Source organism: Hirundo rustica, chromosome W (genome assembly GCF_015227805.2).
Source record: "Hirundo rustica isolate bHirRus1 chromosome W, bHirRus1.pri.v3, whole genome shotgun sequence".
Taxonomy (NCBI): domain Eukaryota; kingdom Metazoa; phylum Chordata; class Aves; order Passeriformes; family Hirundinidae; genus Hirundo; species Hirundo rustica.
In genome coordinates this window covers 19,357,885-19,380,619 of record NC_053487.1, presented here as the reverse complement: position 1 = coordinate 19,380,619, position 22,735 = coordinate 19,357,885, and the positions used below count along the sequence as shown (strand labels likewise).

The window sequence follows — 22,735 nt, the reverse complement described above, 5'->3', positions numbered from 1 at the left end:
CAGATTTGTACAGCAGGCTCTTAATCTTGTGAAAAAGAGTAATGCCAAGTTTCCAAAACAAGTTGCTATGCTTGTTATGAGAAGCTTCATGTTTATATCCTAACTACTTTTATATATTAAAAAACTGGTTCAGCTTTGTATTTACTTGTCATGTTTAACCAGGTAGGTCGGGTTTTCACGCTGATAAGAGACCCAGAGAACTGAAACCGTTGCCTGAGCTATTTAAATGTTGCGTGTTTTATTCACTAGATGATTCCACTGTCCTCAGGGGGATGGGTGTGTGGGGGAACTCCCTTCATTGCCCCTCACGGTGCCCCAGGCGGGAGTAGGCTTCGCCCGCGGTCCCCTCACGGTGCCGGGGGCGCGGGGGGGGTCTGAGGGGGCGGCGGCGGCTGCGCCTGCTCAGCGCGCGCGTGACGTGCGGGGGGGAGCGGAGCGGGACCGCGCGCGCTCGCGGCCGCCGCCCGGCCCAGGCTGCGGGCGGAGCAGGCCCAGGCCCGGCCCGGCCTCGGCACGTCCCGCGGGCCCGGCGCACCCCGGGCCTGCACAGGTGAGCCGGGGCACGGGCACGGGCACAGTGGAGCCGCGCAGGCCGCGCTCCGGCACTGCCGCCGCGGTTGCTGCGGGCCGCGGCCGTCCCTGAGCGAGCGGGGGAGCCCCGGCTGGGCCTGCCGGTGCCGCGCCGGGTGGGTAATGAGGGCAGGCCCGGCGGCGGAGGGGGCCGCGCGGGCGGGCAGAAAATGGCGGAACACAAGATGTCGGCCGGGCCAGCGGGGCGGGGAGACCACGGCTCATGGCCGTGGGGCGGTGTTATCCCGGCCGGGACCGGGTTATTCCCGCCGGGACGGCGTTATCGCGGCGCTGTCCCCGCCTCCCGGCCCGCACCGCCGCGGGACACCCGCTCCTTTGTCCCTGCGCTCCCTCCGCCGCCTCCCCCCGCCCCGGCGGCACCCGCGGGCGCGCCCACGCCGGGCACGCGCGAGACGGAGGGAAGTGGCGGGAGCCGCCGGGATGCGACAGTAGCTGCCGGCGCCAGCGGGCACCGGTAGCCTCGGCCCTTGGGCACCGCCGGCCGGCCCTGCCCGTGATCTTTACTACTGGAAGTTTTATTGGTGCAACGCGTAGATGTAATTTCCTTTTCTATTTATTATTTATTATTTTGTATTAAGAGCCTTTAGGGCGTTTCAGGCAGCGAGACAAAATCTCGTTCACTGATTTTGTCTGTGGCGTTTTACATGGATTTAGAGTGTAAGTTGTCGTGGTGTTTCCTAGGTGGTCACAATAAAGGACTTTAAAATGGATATGCTGTTTTTTTATACCCAGTCTGTTCTCTGCCAAGGTTCGATGTTAACCTGCACATTAGTTTATTAATTGGGGTTTTCTAATCAAGATTTTTGTGCAAAAGCAGGACGTTTCTCATTGCGTTTCTATCGGTTGCTGCATTAAAATTAAGGGCAGAAAAAATGAAAACCATGTCATCAGGCGAGAATAATATTTTGTTCTTCAGCTTGACTGTTAAGAAATTAAATGGTTACACAGCATCTGGTTCCTATTTTTCAACGGTGTAGAAGTTTATTTATTGTTCCATTGCTCTATGTCTGAGCCTGGTCCTTTTGGTTTAATGCAAATCTCATATGCAGCTTGTGAATATCCAAAACACCAGCAGTGTATGATGTTGTGTTTTCCTTTGGAGCATGTAAACAAGATGTAAATTATTTAGAAGAAATCCACTATTTTAAAGGAGAGATTAAGGGCTGACCATGTGTCCTAGGGTGACTTTATGATGCTTGTATCCCCAATCGTTTGTGCTGTATATTGAGTTCTGTACCTTTAAGACTGGTTCTAAGAGCAAGGAGAAGCGCAGCGTTTGTTTTGAGAAAACTGCCTGACTTCTCCTCATTCTTTTCTGGACGGGGTGTTCAGCGGAGGCTTGGAGAGACTGCAGGACAGAGATCTTTTTGCTTTTAGTTAGTTTCAGCTAGCTAGGGCAGAGAAATTCCCTGGACTGTTTTTTTTTTTGTTTGTTTGTTTGGTTGGTTTTTTCCCTTTTTTCTTGGAACTGTTTAAACCTGCTCTGGACTGAAAAAACCCAGGGGAGCACTGGGGGCTGCACCTGCGGCCCACCAAGGCCTGGACCTCAGCATTTTCCAGCAGCGCCGGAGGTACTGGGACTGATGAGAGACTGAGAGAGAGCCGAGCTACACCCACGGCAAGAACTTTCTCAATTTGCCATCTCACTCCAGAACGAGAGGTTTTATTGTTTCATATTATTCATTCTTTATACTTATAAGCAATTTATTTATTAAATAAAATAGTTTTTTCCACTTTTCTCCAAAGAAGTTCTTTCCCCTACCAGTTAAAAAAAATAAACCATTTAAGTTTACTGAAATGAAGCAATTAGGCTTCATGTGAAAATACACCACCTGAACCTGCTGTGAATAAAGGTGTATATAAATTGGGGAGATGCTTAACATTTGCAAGACCACACAAAATGTATTCCTAAAGCTACATAAATAAAAAGCATGTATTTAAGCTGTAATTGGCATGTTGTACTTGGCGGTCTTTAGAAATGTTGTTTATGTTATACACATTTTAAATATAGCAACAATGCCTGGAAGCCAGCACAGGGATTGGGAGTTTCCTTGCCCCCTGGGAACACCAATGACACCCTGTTTTTCCTGGGAAGGGTAGCAGTGCTGAAGCATTGGTTGTTATCCCTCCTCATTAAAATGCTTTGCTGAAGATCTTTGCATTTGGAGTGTTTTCTTAAACTCTTTCTAAAATGAAAATATTCTTGGTTATTTTGTGATGCTTTCTTTAGGAAGAGTAGGCTAAGAACAGATCAGTGTGTATCCTGGGAACTTCCACCAGTTTTTCAGTTGAGTGTTGCTGTTAGGTGTCCTTAGGTCATTCCAAACTGCCAACCATTACCCTTGATTTTAAAAAATGCCATGTGCAGAATAATTTACAGTTGTAGTCAGAGAGGTCAGATATCCCTTCTTCTACTCTAAAATTCCTTGCTTGTCTCAACTGAGCCCCATTTAAGGAAGAGTTTTGGCATAAAGAGCTGAAACAGATTGAAATGAACCTCAGGCTCATTAGAAAGAGATGTTATTTTTCAGAAAAGCAAAACCATTCCAGAGGTGTTTTAAAAATTTAGCCTTGAGACATTGCTCTGGGAGTCTCACTGTAGGTTGCATGAAATACTGCATTTTGGGATGTGATGAAAATGTGCTCTTTCCTGAGCCAAGATAGCATGCTGTAATTAAAAAAAAAAAAAAAAAAAAAAAAAAAAAAATGGTTAGTGGAATATTTTAAAGCAAATATTTTATTGGCTGGTGATAAAGACATTTTCCCTGTCTTTAACTATCCAGAGGAGAAGGGGAATTGAGAGGAAAAACTTGAGATGTTACAAGTTAGAGGAAGAGAGGAACAGATAAGTTTGGGTTTGTGACAGGGTGTAGAATTGTGGCTTCATGCCTAATTTCTCCCTTTCCAAAGCTGTGATTGGATCTGTCTGTGGTGGTGTGGGTGTGTTACACAGTGTACTACAGGAAGAAGCTGAGAAGAACCACAATTAATCACTGCACTGCATTTTTTTGCTGTTCCCAATAACAAGATTTGCCTGCATATGTGACGTGAAACTGCATCATCTGCACTGCTGCAACCTGTGAGCAGAACCACCTGGTTTGGGGACAGCTGTGGGCCTTACCCAGGGTTAATTCTTCCAGCAGTAGCAGGAAGGGCTTTCTCTGCTGTCACTGCATTCCTTTAAGATCCCAAAGTTGATATAAAAAAAAAAGTTGTGATTGATTCAATTCAATCTGTGGTTGATTCAAGTCCATCCTTTGTCTGCAGTGAGGGTTTACAAGAACATTCTTCATAGGGTTGGTACAGCTTCAGTGGGGTTGTTGCCTGTGTGTCATCATCCATCTCTGATTTTAGGGGAAGTTTAAGGGATTGCTGGTACCATCCCATAACTTTGGTTCTTTTTCTAGTCCTGTTACCTACCAGGAAAATACTCTTTTAGTGGTAATTAGCTTTCCCTGCAAAAATTTAAATTCAGATTACAGTCCTACTTTGTATTAAATTTTTCTATGTGCCACAATACATAATATAGTTGTGCATCTAATTATTTAATCAGACTATAAGTTGCTTATTGAGAAGGAAAAAAAACAGGTCTGGCATATTCTTCCTGTAATCTCAGATTGATATAAATTAAGATAAGTTTTCATATCCGTTTACTCTGGAAAAGGATTATCTGAATGTAAAGGCTATGGTCAGGAAATGTTAGATATTGCCTTAATTCTGAAATAGTTAAATGAGCTATTTATGCTCTAGAGCTGTATTATGTTTTGTACTAGCAGAGTACAAAATATGATTATTCATTAGTTACAGGGAGAATTTTAGTTGGCTGTGGTGATAATTTGGGAGTGATGGAGCATTGCATTGAGGTTCTGGAGCTGCTCTGTGTTTCTTACAATGCTGAAAGAATTTGATTTTGGAGTGGAATTGAATTAGTAAAATCCTTGCCAACTTTCCTCATGGATAATGTTTGACTTTTTTTGTATTCTTGAATTCAAACCTCCTTGGGGTGGATCGGTGGCATTTCCTTGCAATTGCCATCATTGGACGCCTTTGCTGGAGGAGCTCAGGAGTTGTGGGAGGTCCTGGCTCTTCCTGGGCCCCTTGATTCTGCCTTAGAGGTGTCTCAGATTTTGGGCACTCTTTCCTACAGCTTGGCTTGACCTTGGCTGTGTTGGTTCTTGAGGGGGAACTTACTGCAGTGGGCTTGTCAAGTGTGTTCTACCACAAAGTAGTTGGAGTTTCCCTCAGTTTGGATTTAGATGCAAAGATTAAACAAATTCTTGTGGTGGGGTACTGGTGGTTTCTTTTATGAGATCTAGGAGAGCAAAAACAAGGTTGGTGCTACAAGAGGACAGCAGTATACTTTGGAGATTTACCCTTGGAAGATTTGTACTCCCTGCTCCTCTCTGCCCCACTCAGGTCACATAGTTCTGAGCTCTGACTCTGCATTCACTTCCCATAACTCCTAAAACTTCTTATTTGCTCTGTGATTCTGTCACTTTTTCTGATTCTTGGATGCGAGAGGGCAGGAAAGTACAAGATTTTAGTCTTGGGCAACAGAGACTGTTTTAGGCTTGAGATTTTTCACCTGTGAAAGCCTTGAGCTCTTTCTGATCCTGTGGGTGCTTCTGTGGAGTCACTTTGCACTGAGAACTTGTGTAAAGTCCTTTGGGTTGCAGCAAATTGCAAAACAATTCAGAATCCCCACACTTCAGTGTTTGGTAGCAATGCTGGAATGCTGATTTTATCCTTCTCTCTTGTGTTTTATGGGAACACTGTCAAATGATACATGCTTTCTCCTGCTCTGGAAGTGACTTTGTGTAGCTGTACCTTGTCAGAGATTCGGCATCCCCAATTAAATTTACACGTTAAAATTGGTTTTGAAGTATCTCATATATCCAAGTTTTGAAAGAATTGGAAAAATTGATACTCCCAATACAATTCTCCACTTTCTTCATTGTAGCTCCACACATCCAGAATCACCAGTCTTGATAATTAGTTAATGAGTCTGTACCAACAGGGGCAGAGCAGAGGCTGCTTTGTGCACAATTGCTAATATTTCTTGTTATGCTAATATGCTATTGATATGCTATTTTATATCAAAAAATATAAACCGAAATAGTTAAGTGAATTGTGTGAGGTGTTGCTTATGGTTTTCTTGTTTTTTTAAAATAAATACTTCTCTGTGTTTGTCAGTGTAACACATAAATCCAATAAAGCTGATCAACACAAGAAGGCTGTTGAACATAAATTCTCGTTTTTATTTTATTGCAGTTATTTGTGAATGAATTTGGCTGAATATGGATCCTGGTGGCGGAAGTCTTGGATTGAAAACACAGGAATCCAAAATGCCTCACACTATGATCATGCAAGATTTTGGTAAACATTTTAACTATTAAAAATAATGAGTAAAATCCAGGAGATGATCTTCTCAGGTATTGGGAAGGACCATGTCTATACCAAGATATTTGCATTTGAATTACAACACTGAATAATGTTAATTATTGTTTTTAAATTCTGATAAGAACCATTTTCTTGAGTGTTTTCAAGATTAAAACTGCTGTTTGTGTGTTAAAATAGTTCACTGTTCATTTTTTGTTATGTCTAGAAAAGTAGTCTGCAAATATGACTGGCCAGTCCAGTCTGGTAATGAAAACCAGGTTTCTACCTCCAGCCATTCCTTGTGATGTGGCAAGTTCTTGGAAATTTTACTGTAAATATTGCATAAAACTGAGTGTTTATTTTTAACAAGGCCCTTGCAGTCCAAAGGATGTCCTTTTATTGTAACAGCAATTAATGGTTTGTTACCACACTTCCAATGTCACGCAAGTATTCTGTGAAGGTTCACATTGCTGCTGCAATGAAATGTTTTCTAACTGGGAAGTAAAAGAAAGGAGACTGAATTGTAAACTGGCCTTCAGTTTTTAACAGATCCTAAGTTTGGGACAAACTCCACATTATGTCTTGAAATGGTGTGTTTTGTTTATCTTAACTTGTACAGAACAGGCTGCTTTGGACAGTGTTTATCTGGTGAAATGCAAAACATGGACGTGGAGAAGTAACAGATTTATACATCTGTGTTTAACTTGTCCATGTGATAACTCCATTCCTTAGATAGACCAGTTGCTGGTGCAATAATTGTAACATTTTTCTCCTGGTTCATGGTTGTTCCCTAGTAGCTGGAATGGCTGGCACTGCTCACATCGATGGAGACCACATTGTTGTGTCAGTCCCTGAAGCTGTCCTGGTTTCTGACATGGTCACAGATGATGGGATACCCCTTGATCATGGCTTGGCAGCTGAGGTAGTGCAGGGGCCCGACATCATCACAGAAACAGACGTCACTGAAGGCGTCATTGTTCCCGATTCTGTGTTGGAGGCTGATGTTGCCATTGAGGAGGCTTTGGACACCAGTGACCACGTTTTGACTTCTGACCTGATCACAGAAACCGTGCGCGTTCCTGACCAGGTGTTTGTGGCAGACCTTGTCACTGGCCCTGAGGGACACTTGGAGCACGTGGTGCAGGACTCCGTGGCCAACTCGCCCACCATGGTCTCGGAAGAGGTGCTGGTGACCAACTCAGATTCGGAAACTGTCATCCAGGCAGATGAGACTGTCCCTGGCTCCACAGTGACCATCAAAACCGAGGATGAAGACGATGGCAAGAGCACATCTGAAGACTACCTGATGATATCTTGTAAGTCCACAGATGTAGATGAAAGCAGGAGGGAGCTGAGCTGGAAGTGCTCTGGTTGGGAGAAGTTCCTATAACTGGACTCTTGGAATGCTCAGGGAATAGGCTGGTGCCCAGTTAATTCCTGGTGTTCTGGATTTGGGGGTTTTGATGCAAAATCACTGATACAACAAAAAAGAGAAGGACACTGGTGCTGCTGAGTGAGTGGGTGTGTATGTTTGTGTTTCTGAAACTAGATATTCCAGGAAATTTAAGAAAAACACCTTGGAAAGCTAAACATTCCATTTATTTTTAATATACAACTTTTTTCTAAAAAACACCACAGATATATTACAATGCTATGTAGAGTCATGTAAAAATAACATATTGAGATTAATCAGGAGAATCCCACTAAGAAATATTTTTTTTTAAGATCTCGAACTCAAAGTTTTCTCAGTGTGTCCACAAAATTTGGTTTGTTTAGTGTATTAAAAATTATAATAGGCATTTCATTGTCCGCTGTGCTGTTCTGGGCTGAACTTGGAAATAAGAGGTCGTGCTCATTAATGGATTGGCTCATTAACACATTCCAGTTCCCACACAGCATCCAACTCCATATGATCCTGTTGACAGGTAGCTGAAGTTGGCTGCTGTAAGAACCTTGGGTACTTCATGTTTCTTCAGTGCTTACATTATATCCAAGGTACCAGTTGTTGCTGCTACACAAATTTGATAAAATATATTCCAAGTAATTTAAATTTTTTTACTTCTTCAAATCACTTATTGAAATGTGAGTAGGTCAAAACAGATTTTATTTAGTCAGAAGCAATATGTTAAAAAAAAGTCAATTGCAAGTGTGTCAGTATCAGTCTGTTCACAAGCTGTATTTATTAAAAAATTCATGAAAGAGGACACCACTGATTCGTGATTATAATGATTTCCCTCTCTTATAGCATTTATGTCTCATGCAAAATATATTTTGATATTTGTTTTTGTTCAGTATAGGATGAACAGCAATGATTTTTAAAGCTTTCCATCATTACTGTGTCACTAACAGAAGTCAAAAAGAGGATTTTTTGAAAAAGGAACTTCAAAAATGAGCATAAAGCAAATTAGACCTGCAACAAAAAAACCCCTGTGTGTTTTTGTAACGAAAGGAACACCATTTTTACAGTCAGTTGTTTCAGTGAAGAAACTCCTCCTTTCTGACAGAGTACTTAGGATGAGTTTATTCTGTAACTGGCTATTTCCCTTGTAATTGTAAGTACAGTCATCTTTGGGATTCCTTCTGAGAGAGATGAGTGATTGATGCTGATGATCCTGCACTTAGACCAAAGCATCTGAAGCTTTCAGTTACCTGATGGCCCCATGTGTGTCTGACACATTCGTGGTTTTGTCAGGTGCTCTCAAGCTTGGCTTTCACAATGTTTCAAAGCCATTTTGAGACCTAGTTTTCAGCAAATTAAATTTTTATATATGTATAATCGAGATGTGCCTGAATAGTCACAGTTGGAAACTACATTATTCATCTAGGATTTTGTTTTAAGTAATCATTTAGATAAATTAAGGCAGTCATAGAATCGGTTAGGTTGGGAAAGAGCTGTAGGATTACTGAGTTTAATCGTTCCTCCAGCACTGCCAAGGCCACCACTGACCATGTCCTCAAGGGCCACATGCACATGGCTTTTGAATCCCACCAGGGATGGGGACTCCACCATTGCCCTGGACAGCTGTGCCAGGGCTGTACAGCCCTTTCCATGAAGGAATTTTTCCCAGTATCCAACCTGAGCCTCCCCTGCCACAGCTCAAGGCTGTTCCTCTGTTCCCTGGGAGCAGAGCCCAACCCCCTCTGTCTGTCCTCTCCTGTCAGGGAGTTGTGCAGAGCCACAAGGTCCCCCCTGAGCCTCCTTTTCTCCAGGCTGAGCCCCTTTCCCAGCTCCCTCAGCTGCTCCTGGCGTTCCAGCCCCTTCCCAGCTCCGTTCCCTTCCCTGGACACGCTCCAGCCCCTCAGTGTCCCTCTTCTCATGAGGGTCCCAGAGCTGCCCCCAGCACTGGAGGTACCCCAGCAGTGCCAGCACAGGGGACAGCATTGCCCTGATCCTGCTGGACACCATTCCTGATCCAAGCCAGGTGCCATTGGCCTCTTGCCCACCTGGGCACCCCTGGGTTGGTCTCCAGCCACTGTCACCAGCACCCCCAGGGCCTTTCCCAGCTTCCCAGCCCCTCTGCCCCAGCCTGGAGCTTTCTATGGGGTTGTTGTGACCCCAGGGCAGGACCTAGCACTTGTGAACCCCCACAATTGGCCTCAGCCCATGGATACAGCCTGTCCAGACTCCCCTGCAAAGCTTCCCACCTCCAGTATCAACACTTCCCCAACTCAGTGTCATCTGCAAAGCTGATCCCTACATCTGGATCACTGATAAAGATCTTTGAGCTCTGTTGTGTTTCCTAAGTTTTGAGCCTGTGCTGTGGATGCCAGCCTGACCCCACAAAGTGTCTGCTATTGTGTTTTTGTCAGTGGTAATGAATCATTCTTATGCAGTTAATTTTTTTTATTGTTTAAATATTACCCTTGAATTTTTTGTTTGTGGAGATAATGTGTTGTGTAGAATAGACAAAGACCTCAATTTATCAAGCAGGTCAAGACTTTTTATTTACTTATATGTATTCAATTGTCAAATGCTGTCAATATTATAGAAAGTGAATTTTACAGTATTTCATTTGGGGTGTATAGACAGGACTGCTGAACTGTTTTTATAATGTAAATCACACCAGTGATACTTCTAAAGAATTTCAAAGTATTTAGTTGTCTTTTAATGAAATTTAGCATCTAAAAAGGGGAGACTTTACATAAAATGCCAGATATGCCCTTAGGGAATACCATGAGTTGTTCTGTGGAACACGTGGGAACTACCAAAATATGACATTTTAGGGTATGGAACTGACTGGAGTTTTAGTTTCCCTTATGCTTGTTGGGAGTTACAGCTTAAATAACAGAACCATAGAATGGGTTGGGTTGGAAGGGACTACTGAAAGGTGATTTTTCACCATTTTGAGGTGACATTCCCATGTAGATACTTTATACACTTCTGGTAATTACATTTTCTGTGTAAATACCATTTGGACAATAGTAAGTTCGTCTTGATAGTTGTGTGACTGTCTGTGTATGGTTTTGTGATTGGAAATTTTCATTGGAATATTATCACCACTCTGCAGATAAATTCAGCTTTTTCAAACCAGCTTTATAAGCATAGGACTTAAAACATCTACTTTTGATATGTTCACAACACGAATACCACAGGGTGTTCACAATTCTTTGCTTTAAACCATCAGAATACCTTGATAAAAAGGAATCGAATCCCAAATGCGGTGGTGGGCCCCTGACCCCAGCCCTTGTCAGAGTGAGATGGAGCTGGTGAGCAGCACATCCCGTGCTGCAGGGGCAGTGGGCAGTGGAGCTGAAGCCTCCCCTCTTTTGTTTTTCAGGTTTGCGATATTCAGACCCACAGCGGGTTGCCAGCCCCTGCTCCGCGTGCCGGCCCCATGCACTATTCTGGTGACCTCAAAGCCACCACTGACCCACACTGGAGCTGGCCCAGGGGTAAGGTACTGTGCCACCAACACCTCCTTTTTAGTGTCTTACACTGTTGCCTCATCTGCTAAACATTTTAGGATTCCTACTCCTCTATTTGAACCTATGGGACTTAAGTAGCTCAGACATTAGAAAAACCCGGAGAATTGTCAAAGCATGGGACTTACCTTGCCCTTGTGTTGCTCCTCTGGTGGCTGTGGTATCACCAGCATAGTGCATGTGAGGCATCACATGGATTGGGAGCTGGCAATCCACGGTGAATCTGGACATCACACACCTGAAAACAGCCAAGCCAGGTAAGTTTAACACTGGGAGTGTGCTGAGTTTTCCTTTAAAGCTTGTTCACTCAGGAGGATTCAGCATCTATTTATGGAAGTTCTCTGTTGTGTTTTCTCAGTTTATTTTAAGGGACCAGATAATAAAATGTAGTGTTTCTGGTGGGTGAGTCAGAGCTGGAAGACACTTTGCTATTCCATTGACAGAAAGGAAGCAAGCATTCCCTGTTCCCCTGAGCTATCCCTGGGAAAAGCAGCAGGGAATTTAGCACTGATGGGTTAGCAGTGATTGAAGGCATCTTAGACAACAGAATATTTTCATGAGCTGTTCTAAAAACCAATAATATTTTAGAACCTGGCAGAGATTACTTGTCCTGCTGTGTTGTTTTTCTCTTGCCTAAACCTGTTTAAAAGGTAGATGGAAGCCATGAGATGTACTTCAGATAAGACAGGACTTTAAGCAAAAGCAATTGCCAATTTGGTGTGTTTTGTTGTATTTGAAACAAAAACCAACATCTTACAAATAACAGTCTATACTGATATCCTTTTCTCAGCCCAGATGATATTTTCTAAATATATATACAAATATATATATATATATATATTCCAAGTATATTCCACTTTTTTTTTTTTAGAAAAGTGATTCCAGAGGCCCTGGATACACAAACTTCCTGATTGTTTTCCATTTTTTTAGCTTAAATTGTAAAGACTGAATTTTTTGGAGAATACACAGGATGGTTAATGGTGTAGAAGTAACCACAAATGTTAAAAATACTGTTCTAAGTTTGCCCCTCTAAACAGGACTCCCTATTTTTAAAGGATATTGAAGATTTGGGGGCTTTACAGGCAATATTAAAACACAGTATGTGAGTGTACATGCTATATTCATGTTTTGGAGTTCTCTTTTGCTGAAAACATTCTTACAAAAATTGAAAATTTCCCCATTTCTTTTCCTTCATGTAATGTTTATTGCATTGCAGTTGATGTCCTGGTAACTATCTAAAATTGTGGGATTTTTTTCTTACGTTATTTCACCAGCCCCATAGTGGTGCACAGTCACTGTCACATAATATTAGTTAAATAGTTGGAAATTTTTCCAGAAAGAAGACTTCCTATCACACATGTGGTAACTCCCCTGTTCAGCAGGAAGTTGCTGTTGTTGAATAACTTCCCAGGACAGAAATACTTATTTCTGTTAAACTGGTAATGTTATGTTTATAAAATATGAGTTTAGAAAAAATTGGTGTTGCTTGAGTTGCAGATTTGAAAAGAACTTTATTACCACATCCCAATTCTAAATTGGCAGGGTTTGTAAGCTTTGAAATACTCTTTTTGGCAGTCATAGAGCTGGGTATATAATCCCTCCTTGTACTGGGAAGTACCTCCAGTCCTTCCAACACTCACACATGCAGTGTGGTCATTGTATTAAATTAAACTTATATTTATCATTTTCCAGAACATACATAAGAAATTTTTATAAACATTAAAAGCCTTGCAGGAAAAAAAAAAGAAAAAAGTATTTATTAAAGTAATTCTTAGTAAATGTATGGAAATACTTATTCCAAGATAAGGGAATTTCAGCATCTCCACTTTTCTCTCTTCTGACAACCCCATTCTGGCAGCATAAAAAAATGTCAATTAGCAGGTGCAGTAACACTCCCACAGTGGATATAAAGGGGGTTGAATGACCTGGTGCTGGGAAAGTCGAGTGTCAGAGGAATATTGCAGGTTCTCTGTTGTGTCTCTCTCAGTGTTTGTGCTGTGACTGTTCCCAGTGTCCTGCCAGGTCACACAAACATCAGGCAGCACATGTCAGACTTGCACTCACTAAGGTGTTGATGTTCCTGGCATTGATTTCAGTAGAGATTTAGAAAGTTTTTTTAATTAAAAAGCAGAAACTCTTCCTGAGGAAATTGTTTTTCCTGATCCATGTTTGATACTTTTTCAGCAATGGAATTAATCCGTTAGTTACAAAAAAAAAAAACCAAAAAAACCCAAAAAAAACCCCCCCCAAAAAAAAAAACAAAAAACAAAAAAACCCCACCAAACAGCTAAACCAGCATTTTTTTAATGTTTTCCATAGATGTTTCAGGTTATAGAGCCTGGTGCTGATAACAAGGTTGTGTGATCAATCCCCATGTGGATCATTCACTTAAGAGTTGGACTTGATCCTTTTGGGTCCCTTTCAACTCAGAATAATAGTTTTCATTGAAGTATAGACTTCACAGAGGTTCTAAAATGAAACCAAATATTATTTGTACTTACCTACATTTTATCCAGTTCTGTCCTCAGTAACTTCTGTACTCACCTGGTGCAGTCCAATATTTGTGAGTAGAAATGAGGTTTCCCAGTGCTTTGAGCTGGGTATGTGTCCATGAAATCCTGTCTGAGTGGGAAGAGCTTAGTCTGGGATTGCTGGGGTGGATTCCCACTCCTGTGCTGCAGGAGAGACACCTTCTCCTTCCCACCTCTTGTGACTGCTCCAAGCTTTAAAGACTTAAAGTGACTCCTTTTTAGCCCAGTGTGCCAGGGGGTTAAAGCAGCTGTTGGGAGCAGCCCCCAGTGCCCTAGGAGCAGGAAACTGGGAGGGGATTGGGGACCACTGCAGCCATCCCAGGTAAGCCAGCTTTTCCCAGGGATCAGAGCCTTGGCATCCCCGTGGCGTCAGGAAGTTCTGCTGTCACCTCAGTGTTCATTTTAAGTTTTTCTTTGCTTAGTGCACACATATTTTAATGTTACGTGTGCAGTAAGATGCTGTTTCCCTGGAAAGTATTTCATTCAGATTTTTTCTACATTTTGTGGGATTCTCCTCTATTTAGAGGACTTCAGTGGGTGTTCAGCACTGCACAGGTTTGTGTTAACCATCTGCACAGGAGCTAAATTTATCCTCGGAGAGAAGTGTGTCGGTACACGTGTCAGAGAGATGCTGAGTTCAGTGCCCTCTGTGTTGGCAAATTGGGGTGTATCTATGGTCATCTCTCTGAATGCCCTTTTTACCAAAATATGTTGCTTTTAATAGTTTGGGTGTATTTTTTTTTCTTAGAAATTAAATTAAAGTTTTGAATGTATAAACCAAATAATCAGCGAGTTGTGTAAAGAATGAGAAGTCAATCTCATAGAGTATTTGGATTTATTGTCACTGCATCTTTTAATCAGATGTATATCATGCATTAATCTTCATTAATGTGTATGTTTTCAAGTGATAAAGTGGATAAAATCATAATTTCTTTTAGGGAGAAGATACAGTCAGTTTTTTGATGCACACGTCTTTAGCTGGGAATATACTCCAAGTCATCACACTCCACAAGAGTTTCAACCACTAAATTTTAGTCACTATTCCTCAGAGTGAAACTTTTGAGAACTCTTAGACTGTAACAGGCAATTCTGGGTTAATTTATAACACTTGTATAGATGTTTAATTTTAATTATTGATAAATTTTTGCTTTCTAAGAGTAATAGTTTCAGCCATAACCAGTTAGTTCATTCCCTTTGATGACAAGCTCCCTCATGTCCTTCATTCTGTAATTCCTGCTGTTTCCTGAGTTGCAATAAAATACTGAACTTCTGGAATCTCTTTGAAGTTTCTTGGGATGAGCTGCTTTTAAAGGCCACATCTGAATACAAACCTTTCCTGTGCATGGAGAGAATAGTGGAAAAAATCATGCTACTGATTACTTTAACTTCCAAAACTGTGTTTGAACCTCATTATTATTCTCTTCTCTTTGCAGTGGATGATGTTGGAGAGAAATTGGACCATATAGGAAGCACTCCCTTGAAGATCAGTACCGAGGTGGCAAATGATGATGTTGCTAAAGATGATGGCTTTGGTTCAGAAATTATCAAAGTCTACATATTTAAAGCTGAAGCTGAAGATGATGTTGAAATAGGTACCTTGAAATCCTATTTATTCTTTCAGTAGTGTGAAGTGTTTCAGGGGCTTTCTGTTTGTTCTTCATTCCACGTAATCCAGTGACTGGAGTGTTTTGTAGAACGACATTTGTGGAGATGCAGCAAATGCTGGGTGTGGATTAGTCTCGAGTTCTTTTTTGCTTAGCAGGGCTATTTTCAGGTAGCCAAAGCCCAAATGTAGAAGTGGCTGTGTGTCTGCAGCTGTTTTTTCAGCTGCTGCTTTTCTCTGACTTTGCAAGACACAGGTGTGTCAGCACAGCAGTCTCTGGAGTGGATCCCTTTTGTTGGTGGGAGCCTTTGGTGAACTTTGCAGACAGAGAGAAAGATTTCTGGGGCTGCAGGTGAACCAAGGGACTCAGAATTCTCTGCAGTTCCCTTTCCCCATGGATAGACCAGCAATCCCTGTGCTTTGGGGGGAGGCACAACTCACCTGTGTCTGTTCCTGAAAAAGCAGAATCCCCCTTGTGATTGTTCTTGGAGCTGAAACCTCTGGATCGTTCCCAGGCTCTGTTCCCCAAATAATTTGTTCCTCTGAGGATGGGCTGTCAGTCTCCAGGGACAGAAGGGACAGACTGCTCATGCAGCAGCAGAGAGAACCAAAATCTCTGATGGCTGAGAAGTAATCCCCAGCAGGGGTGTTCTCTGAGCTGCTCTCAGGGAGGTAGTCCCAGCAAGTCAAAAAATACTTGGATCTGAAATTAATCTTACCAGTGGCTTTGTTCACATTAACTTAATGTGTGTAACTTCTTTTTGTTCAAGGTGGGACAGAAATTGTCACCGAGAGCGATTTCCACAATGGCCATTCTGTAGCTGGAGTCATTGAACAAGGAGGTGTTGGGAGAATGCAGCGAGAAAAAATGGTTTACATGGCTGTTAAGGACTCTTCTCAGGAAGATGAAGATATTAGTAAGCATAATAAGAAACATTTTTGTTTCTCATGCTGTTTGTACACCCCTATAACCATCATTCTCAAGGATATTTTTAATTTTTTTCTGAAGGATTCTTCAGCCTGAAGTAGTAGAAAACTAAGCTCATCTTCCCTAAAAATAAAAAGCAGGCTATAATTATTTTAAAGTGATGTGGATAATGCACTTTGTGCATACTGTGTGCAATCATTTCATTATTTATATTAAATTTAACATGTCCATGGATTAAGTTAATGAGGTTAGTCAAACTTCTTATTTTTCTATTTTCCTACTGTGAATTAAGCAGTTTTCTGACAAAGTGGCAAATGTCATCAGTTGCAAGTTCATGAATTTGTGTATTGGAAATTTTGTGGGTATTTATTTTGGATTAGTATTTATTGATAAATGTTTTCTCTCTTTAAGGAATATCTGAATAAGCAATGATCCCCTAAATGCCAAAGGAAGAAAATTAATTTTTAATGAGCATCAGTCAGGGCAAGAGCAAATTAAATGAAGGAAAAGTTTGGACAGGCAGAATAAAATTAAAGATTTATTCCCCTCCCTTCATCCAGGCTGTGCTGAAATAGCAGATGAAGTTTATATGGAAGTTATTGTAGGAGAAGAAGAAGCCACATCCCTTCCAGACACCCAGCTTGAGGACTCTGGCATGAATAAAACCTTTGTCCCCGTTGCTTGGGCTGCTGCTTACGGTAGGAACCTGTGCTGCTTTCCTGAAAATCCCTGCCATTATTTCCTCTCATCCAGCTGCCAGCATCTCTGGGATGACCTCACCTTGTTCTTGGGGTTTGGAAACAGCTCCTGATCTCTGCCATCCAGTGATTGTTGTGTGTTGAGTTTCATGGAGTAGAAAGGAAAGCTTGTTAGAAGTTTGATTTTGTTTCAGATTCCAGCTCAGATGTACAGAGTATGTGGTGTTTGATGCTTAATGTTGAAGATCTTAAACAACAAGAACAGTCTTAAGTATTTTACATTAGTAGGAGGAGGGGGGAAAGACTGTAAAAAGGGAATAGTAGGAATAAACATGTACATATTTTCCAAATAATTTCAGTTTATATACATGTTTTAAGCCTGTTAGTCTTTCAGGTGAGAAACAAAAAAGTGATTTGTTTTCAAATAGTGGAAGTGTCTTAGAATATATTGTGAATTCTGTCTATTCTCTTGTATAATTCCCTTGGTTTTTGGTGTGTTAAATGTTTGTTAAGAGGGTACCAAGTTATCCATAGTCTCTGTTACAATTAATCAAGCAAGTTAGTGAAAATTCCTTGGTGTGGCAACGAGAGCCCAACAGCTGGGCTGGTAAACTGCTTCAGAAACACAGAGCTTTGGCACATAGCAGCAAGTGCTTCCAGTGCAAAATGAGGAATGTGCTCCTGAGGTATTCCTTGTGCATCTCCAAAACTCCATTGTGCTGAGAGGCTGATGAGGGCCAAGTCCTCTTATCTGCCTGCTTCTACTCCAGACAGATAATGTGCTTCCATCTCAGGAGCAAAGTGTGCATTTCAGATGACCTCTGCATTGCTATCTGAGGGGATAGATGAGGTTAAAAGTTTGCAGGAACAAGCATACTAATAATGGAAAGCAGTAGAGCCAGCAGGCTAAGCATGCAAACACAGATGGGGTGGATATTAACTCCTCCCAGGGATGGGATTTTGTCTCCTGAGGCTCATGATTACACAATACTGAGCTGTGCATCTCCACTTGGATGGTGTTAACCTGTTACTTATTAGCTAAGTTAGTTTTCTCTCATTATGAGGCTTTCAAAAGCAGCATCTTTAAAAGGAATATTATTTTATAATGACTAAAATACCATTTTCTGCAGGAGATGAAAGAAGGCTTCCCCGAAGATACGAAGATGGTCAAGCGGCAGGTGAGAACTTTTAACAGCATTAAAACTAAAACTGTCTTTGAAAAATAGACATTTCTGTATCAGTGCTCCTAATCAGAGATGCAAAGAATGAGCCATAAATTAGATATTGAAGGACTCCACAGTCTTTCTCTACTGTTTTGAATGAAAACAATTCTAGATGCCTGTAGTCCTTTGGAGGGGATGGGGAAGTTGGGAGGCACTGCCAAGTTTTTAATGTAGTTTTGCAGATAGAAAAGAGATAATGCGGTTGTCAAGAAGTAAAAACAAGTTAAATAAAAATCAAAGAATATATTTAGAAATTAATCAGTGTTTAAGCAATCATACCCTTGACTTTTGCCAGGAAAGATAGATAGTGGTTCCTAATAGCACACTTCTTTTTAATGTATGTTGGTGGTAGAGGAATGGGCAGTGCATGTTTTTAAAAAGTAGATAATGTTGCTGTGCAATTCCAATCGTCAGTCCCAAAGAAACAAGTTTAAGGTTTTTTACGGTGTCTAATTTTTGTTTTTAGGAAATAACTTGGATACACGATTAGAAAACAAAAACGGTAATGCAACACAGTACCTGCAGATTTGTGATAGCATTAGCACTAATAGAGTGCTCAAACAAAAAACCAAGAAAAGGAGGAGAGGAGAGGCCAGGCAATGGCAAACAGGTAAACACTGGATGGTTACGGTATTGTCATGGAGTGCCACTTACTCCTGTCCTGTTCATTTTCTCTTTTTTAAGCCAATGCAGAATTAAAAGCTATAAATGATGATTTGCGTATTTCCTGTGTCCTTCCCCCATCCAGTTCTGTGCCTAGAAAATGTCATATTTTGCTATTCAGAGTCAGTACACTCAGGGCTGATGCAATTCATTGGAATGTTGCAAGCTATTAAAAAGTGCCCATGTCTATATTCAGTGCACATGTGATATTCCTGATCTGTTTGAGCAGTTTCTAAAACAGAACTATATAAACTATAGGTGCTGTGGATTGGTTGTTTTTAAACTACTGAGCCACTCTCTCTCTGCTGCAAGTGTAAGTGCATGAATCTGAACAGCACTTGGCTGATTTAAAACTTCTTAATCAGTAAATGTTTCCTTCATAACTTGTTTTTGTTTGTTCAAAAACAGCTGTTATAATAGGTCCTGATGGACAGCCCTTAACAGTTTACCCTTGTCATATTTGTGGGAAAAAATTTAAATCCAGAGGATTCTTGAAAAGGCATATGAAGAACCATCCCGATCATATGATCAAGAAGAAATACCAGTGTACAGACTGTGACTTTACAACTAACAAAAAAGTAAGTTTCCACAATCATCTGGAAAGCCATAAACTTATAAATAAAGTTGATAAAACGCACGAGTTTACGGAGTACACGAGAAGATACAGAGAGGCGAGCCCGTTGAGTTCCAATAAACTCATCCTGAGGGACAAGGAGCCCAAGCTCCACAAGTGCAAATATTGTGACTATGAGACTGCAGAGCAGGGGCTGCTCAACAGGCACCTGCTGGCAGTTCATAGCAAGAACTTCCCTCATGTGTGCGTGGAGTGCGGGAAGGGCTTCCGCCACCCCTCGGAATTGAAAAAGCACATGAGGACCCACACGGGGGAAAAGCCATACCAGTGTCAGCACTGTGTGTTCAGGTGTGCTGACCAGTCCAACCTGAAAACTCACATCAAAACCAAACACGGCACCGACCTGCCCTTTAAATGTGAGCACTGTCCCCAGGCCTTCGCCGACGAGAAGGAGCTGCAGCAGCACACCGAGCTCTTCCAAGGGCATAAGACTCACCAGTGTCCCCACTGTGACCACAAGAGCACCAACTCCAGTGACCTGAAGCGACACATCATTTCAGTGCACACCAAGGATTTTCCCCACAAGTGTGAGGTGTGTGAGAAAGGCTTCCACCGGCCCTCGGAGCTCAAAAAGCATAGCGAGACCCATAAAGGGAAAAAGATCCACCAGTGTAGGCACTGTGACTTCAAAACCTCCGATCCTTTTGTGCTCAGTGGGCACATCCTCTCTGTTCACACAAAGGACCTGCCTTTTAAATGCAAAAGGTGTAAAAGGGGCTTCAGGCAGCAGAGCGAATTGAAGAAGCACATGAAGACCCACAGTGGCAGGAAGGTGTACCAGTGCCAGTACTGTGAGTACAGCACCACGGACGCGTCGGGCTTTAAGCGCCACGTCATCTCCATCCACACCAAAGACTACCCCCACAGGTGTGAGTACTGCAAAAAGGGCTTCCGCAGGCCCTCCGAGAAAAATCAGCACATAACGAGGCACCACAAAGAGGCCATAATGTGATAGGTGAGCTCCAGAAGGAAGCTATGTAGAAACTGTGATATGCTAATTGGGGAAAAAAAATAAATCTCATGAACTGTTTCTCCTGGTTTCAAAGCTTGATATTAAACCATAACTTTACATTCTTTGTATTAAAAGTCTTAAAAAGTGTTAGGGTTGGCAGGGGATCTCATAGCCCTATGATTGTTGCTGATCAGAACCTAAACAGCACTAGAGAATGCAGAGGATGAATGAGTGTCTTAAATTTGCAGAAAGATGGATTAATGTCTCCAAGTGAACAGTATTTGCCATTGCTGCGTCTAGAGGACAGGGCAGAGCTGATTGTGTGTCCCAACGTGTGTCTTCAGTATGGAAACAGATCCCTGGTGGGGTGAGCTACAGAGGGTTTGCAAAGGAGCCCCCTCTTCACTTCTTGTGCAGTTTGAAATGGGGGGTTTTAGTCAGACATTTCATCACAGCGTTTTCAATTGTGCCTAGAAATTGAATTCTAGAACTGGCAAAATTTGAGAGGGTGTCCCTTGTTTGGTTTGGGGTTTTTTTAACATTTCATAGAGAAACATTTTGGTTTCCTTTATTAGTTTAAGTCCAAGAAGCATTTTTTTTACTGTTTTTCAAAGCTGCTAATCTATTTTATTGCAGGATATGATGTTTAAAATAGGGCATTATGTTATGGTCTCAAAGGTGGTGTTCTGGTGCTAGGGTTAAAGATGTATATGTGCATAATTTTCCTTTTTTTATCTGAAACTACAGTTGAATGTTGTTCAGTATGGCACATAACAAAATTAACTTTGAATTTGACTTTTTTTTTAAAGGATAAAAATGGATGCAGCTCATAGTGTTGTGACTCAACACTAATTTTTTTCTTTGCTACTTTAAAGTCTTCTCTAAAAAGAATATTAAAAACAGTTGAAAACTGTAGGGTTTTTTTTAATTAAAATTCAAAGTACTTAGAGGTTCTTTAGGACAGTGTTCTTAACAGGTATTACGGTTACTGTCCTACCTCCTAATATGAAATTTTCCATATAGACATAAAATTGCACCTTTTAAATGATTCTTTTAAAAAAATATCTATACCATGCTATAAACATGCATTTTCAATCTGTAAGAAAGTATATATGCAGTATTTAACCAGAAAAATCTGCTGCCACTAGAGTTTGGAGGTAGATCTTGAGTTTACACTGTATACATTTAAAATATGCATCCCTTTAAAAATGCTTTGTGTTAGCATGCTGCAAATCCAATGGCGCTTATATAACAAGCTGGTCTAGGGCTATTTAATGAAAAACCTGGTCATAAATGTTATGCATATAATGTGTATTTTTTACTTTTATTAGTTGCTTCATGTTTGCACACAGCTGTTCACATGAGAAATTTTAACTTCATGCTATATTGTGGCTTTGTGTTCCAGATAATGTTCATATTTTGTTTTTGCACCAGATGAGAATCAGTTCCTTGAGAATAATTTTTTTTTTATATTTCTAAACTTCAGAAAGTTAAAATTTTGGGAAATCTCTTAGACAAATAAGTGTTTTATGTGGCTGTAAAAAATGATGTACACGCTGTAAAATAAGATTGTCACTGTTCTGTGGGATTATTATTTCTAAATGTGTTACTCATCGTAACGGGCATACAATAAAACGCATCTCTTGCACACCAGATTTTTTGGAGTTTCTTTTTCATTTATGGTGTTTAGGAAAGTCCCATTCTCTGTAAATTTGCCTGATATTTTTGATTCCATTATTCACTAATTAATATGTAATCACATTTCAAGTAAACAGGTTACTGCATGTCTATTTAACAGACTGTTGAGGAAAGAACATTGGTATGATTTAACCCTTTAGACTTACAGGTAATGTATTTGTGTTTGTTTTCTTATTTCTAAAATAATTATCAAATGTGATACTGACATTCCTTTGAATTTTTTTTTTTCCTTTAAGAGAACAAAAAACTCCCCACATATTTTGGGAAAATCCATGTAGGTTTTTGTATTTTAACCTGTGTAATAGAACAGCTTGCAGAATGAAATGCTAAAAATGCTGCTATCCTAAACTACCTCTCTTTTTAGAATACTTGAATTACAATATCAATAACAGATTAAAAAGCTGAAGAAGAACATGTGATATTAAATGAACCCTTCATCGAGGATTTCCAACGGGCTCTGAGCCACTGAACTCATAGGTTTTGCACAAAGAGCAGAAATTAAGCAGACAGGAATTAATTCATCTGGGTTTTGTTGCTGCCTTTCCTTGCATGCCCAGCAGTCAGAAGGGAAAAAATCTTAGTGATTTAAAGCTGTGGATTTCTGACAACGTCAGTGCTTTGTTCCTGAGTGTTATGTTGAATACATGGACTGAAGGAGTTTCTTCAAAAGCCTGAAGATGATCCCTAACTCTGCTCATGGCTGTGCTGGCTCATTTTTCCACCCTACAGACAGACCAAATAATCAGGTAATTATTGTTCTGTATCAAAGCATGAGGTCAGTTGCTGTTCTTGACATAAGATTTTACTAGGAAGTGGTGTTTTAAATCTGAAATGCAAGGATAAAATGCCACCTGAATCTTCAGCAGTTTGAGGGACAGTTCCCAAATCCTTCTTAGTGCCCTTTCCCAGTTA

At 41.1% G+C, this 22,735-nt stretch overlaps 1 protein-coding gene across 2 annotated transcripts; it reads left to right on the top strand.

Moving 5' to 3' along the window:
* The first annotated feature begins 473 nt into the window (after positions 1 to 473).
* On the top strand, positions 474 to 21,773 carry ZNF711 (zinc finger protein 711). Of its 2 annotated transcripts, none has more exons than XM_040089038.1 (9): positions 474 to 550; positions 5,863 to 5,967; positions 6,765 to 7,286; positions 14,858 to 15,016; positions 15,798 to 15,944; positions 16,516 to 16,653; positions 17,784 to 17,831; positions 18,343 to 18,378; positions 18,948 to 21,773. In XM_040089038.1, exons 2-9 carry the CDS (start codon positions 5,889 to 5,891, stop codon positions 20,123 to 20,125), a joined length of 2,307 nt encoding a protein of 768 aa, XP_039944972.1. In that variant the 5' UTR covers positions 474 to 550; positions 5,863 to 5,888; the 3' UTR covers positions 20,126 to 21,773. The 2 variants fall into 2 exon arrangements, with proteins under 2 accessions (XP_039944972.1, XP_039944971.1); XM_040089037.1 differs by having other exon boundaries at positions 18,343 to 18,486.
* Positions 21,774 to 22,735: the final 962 nt, after the last annotated feature.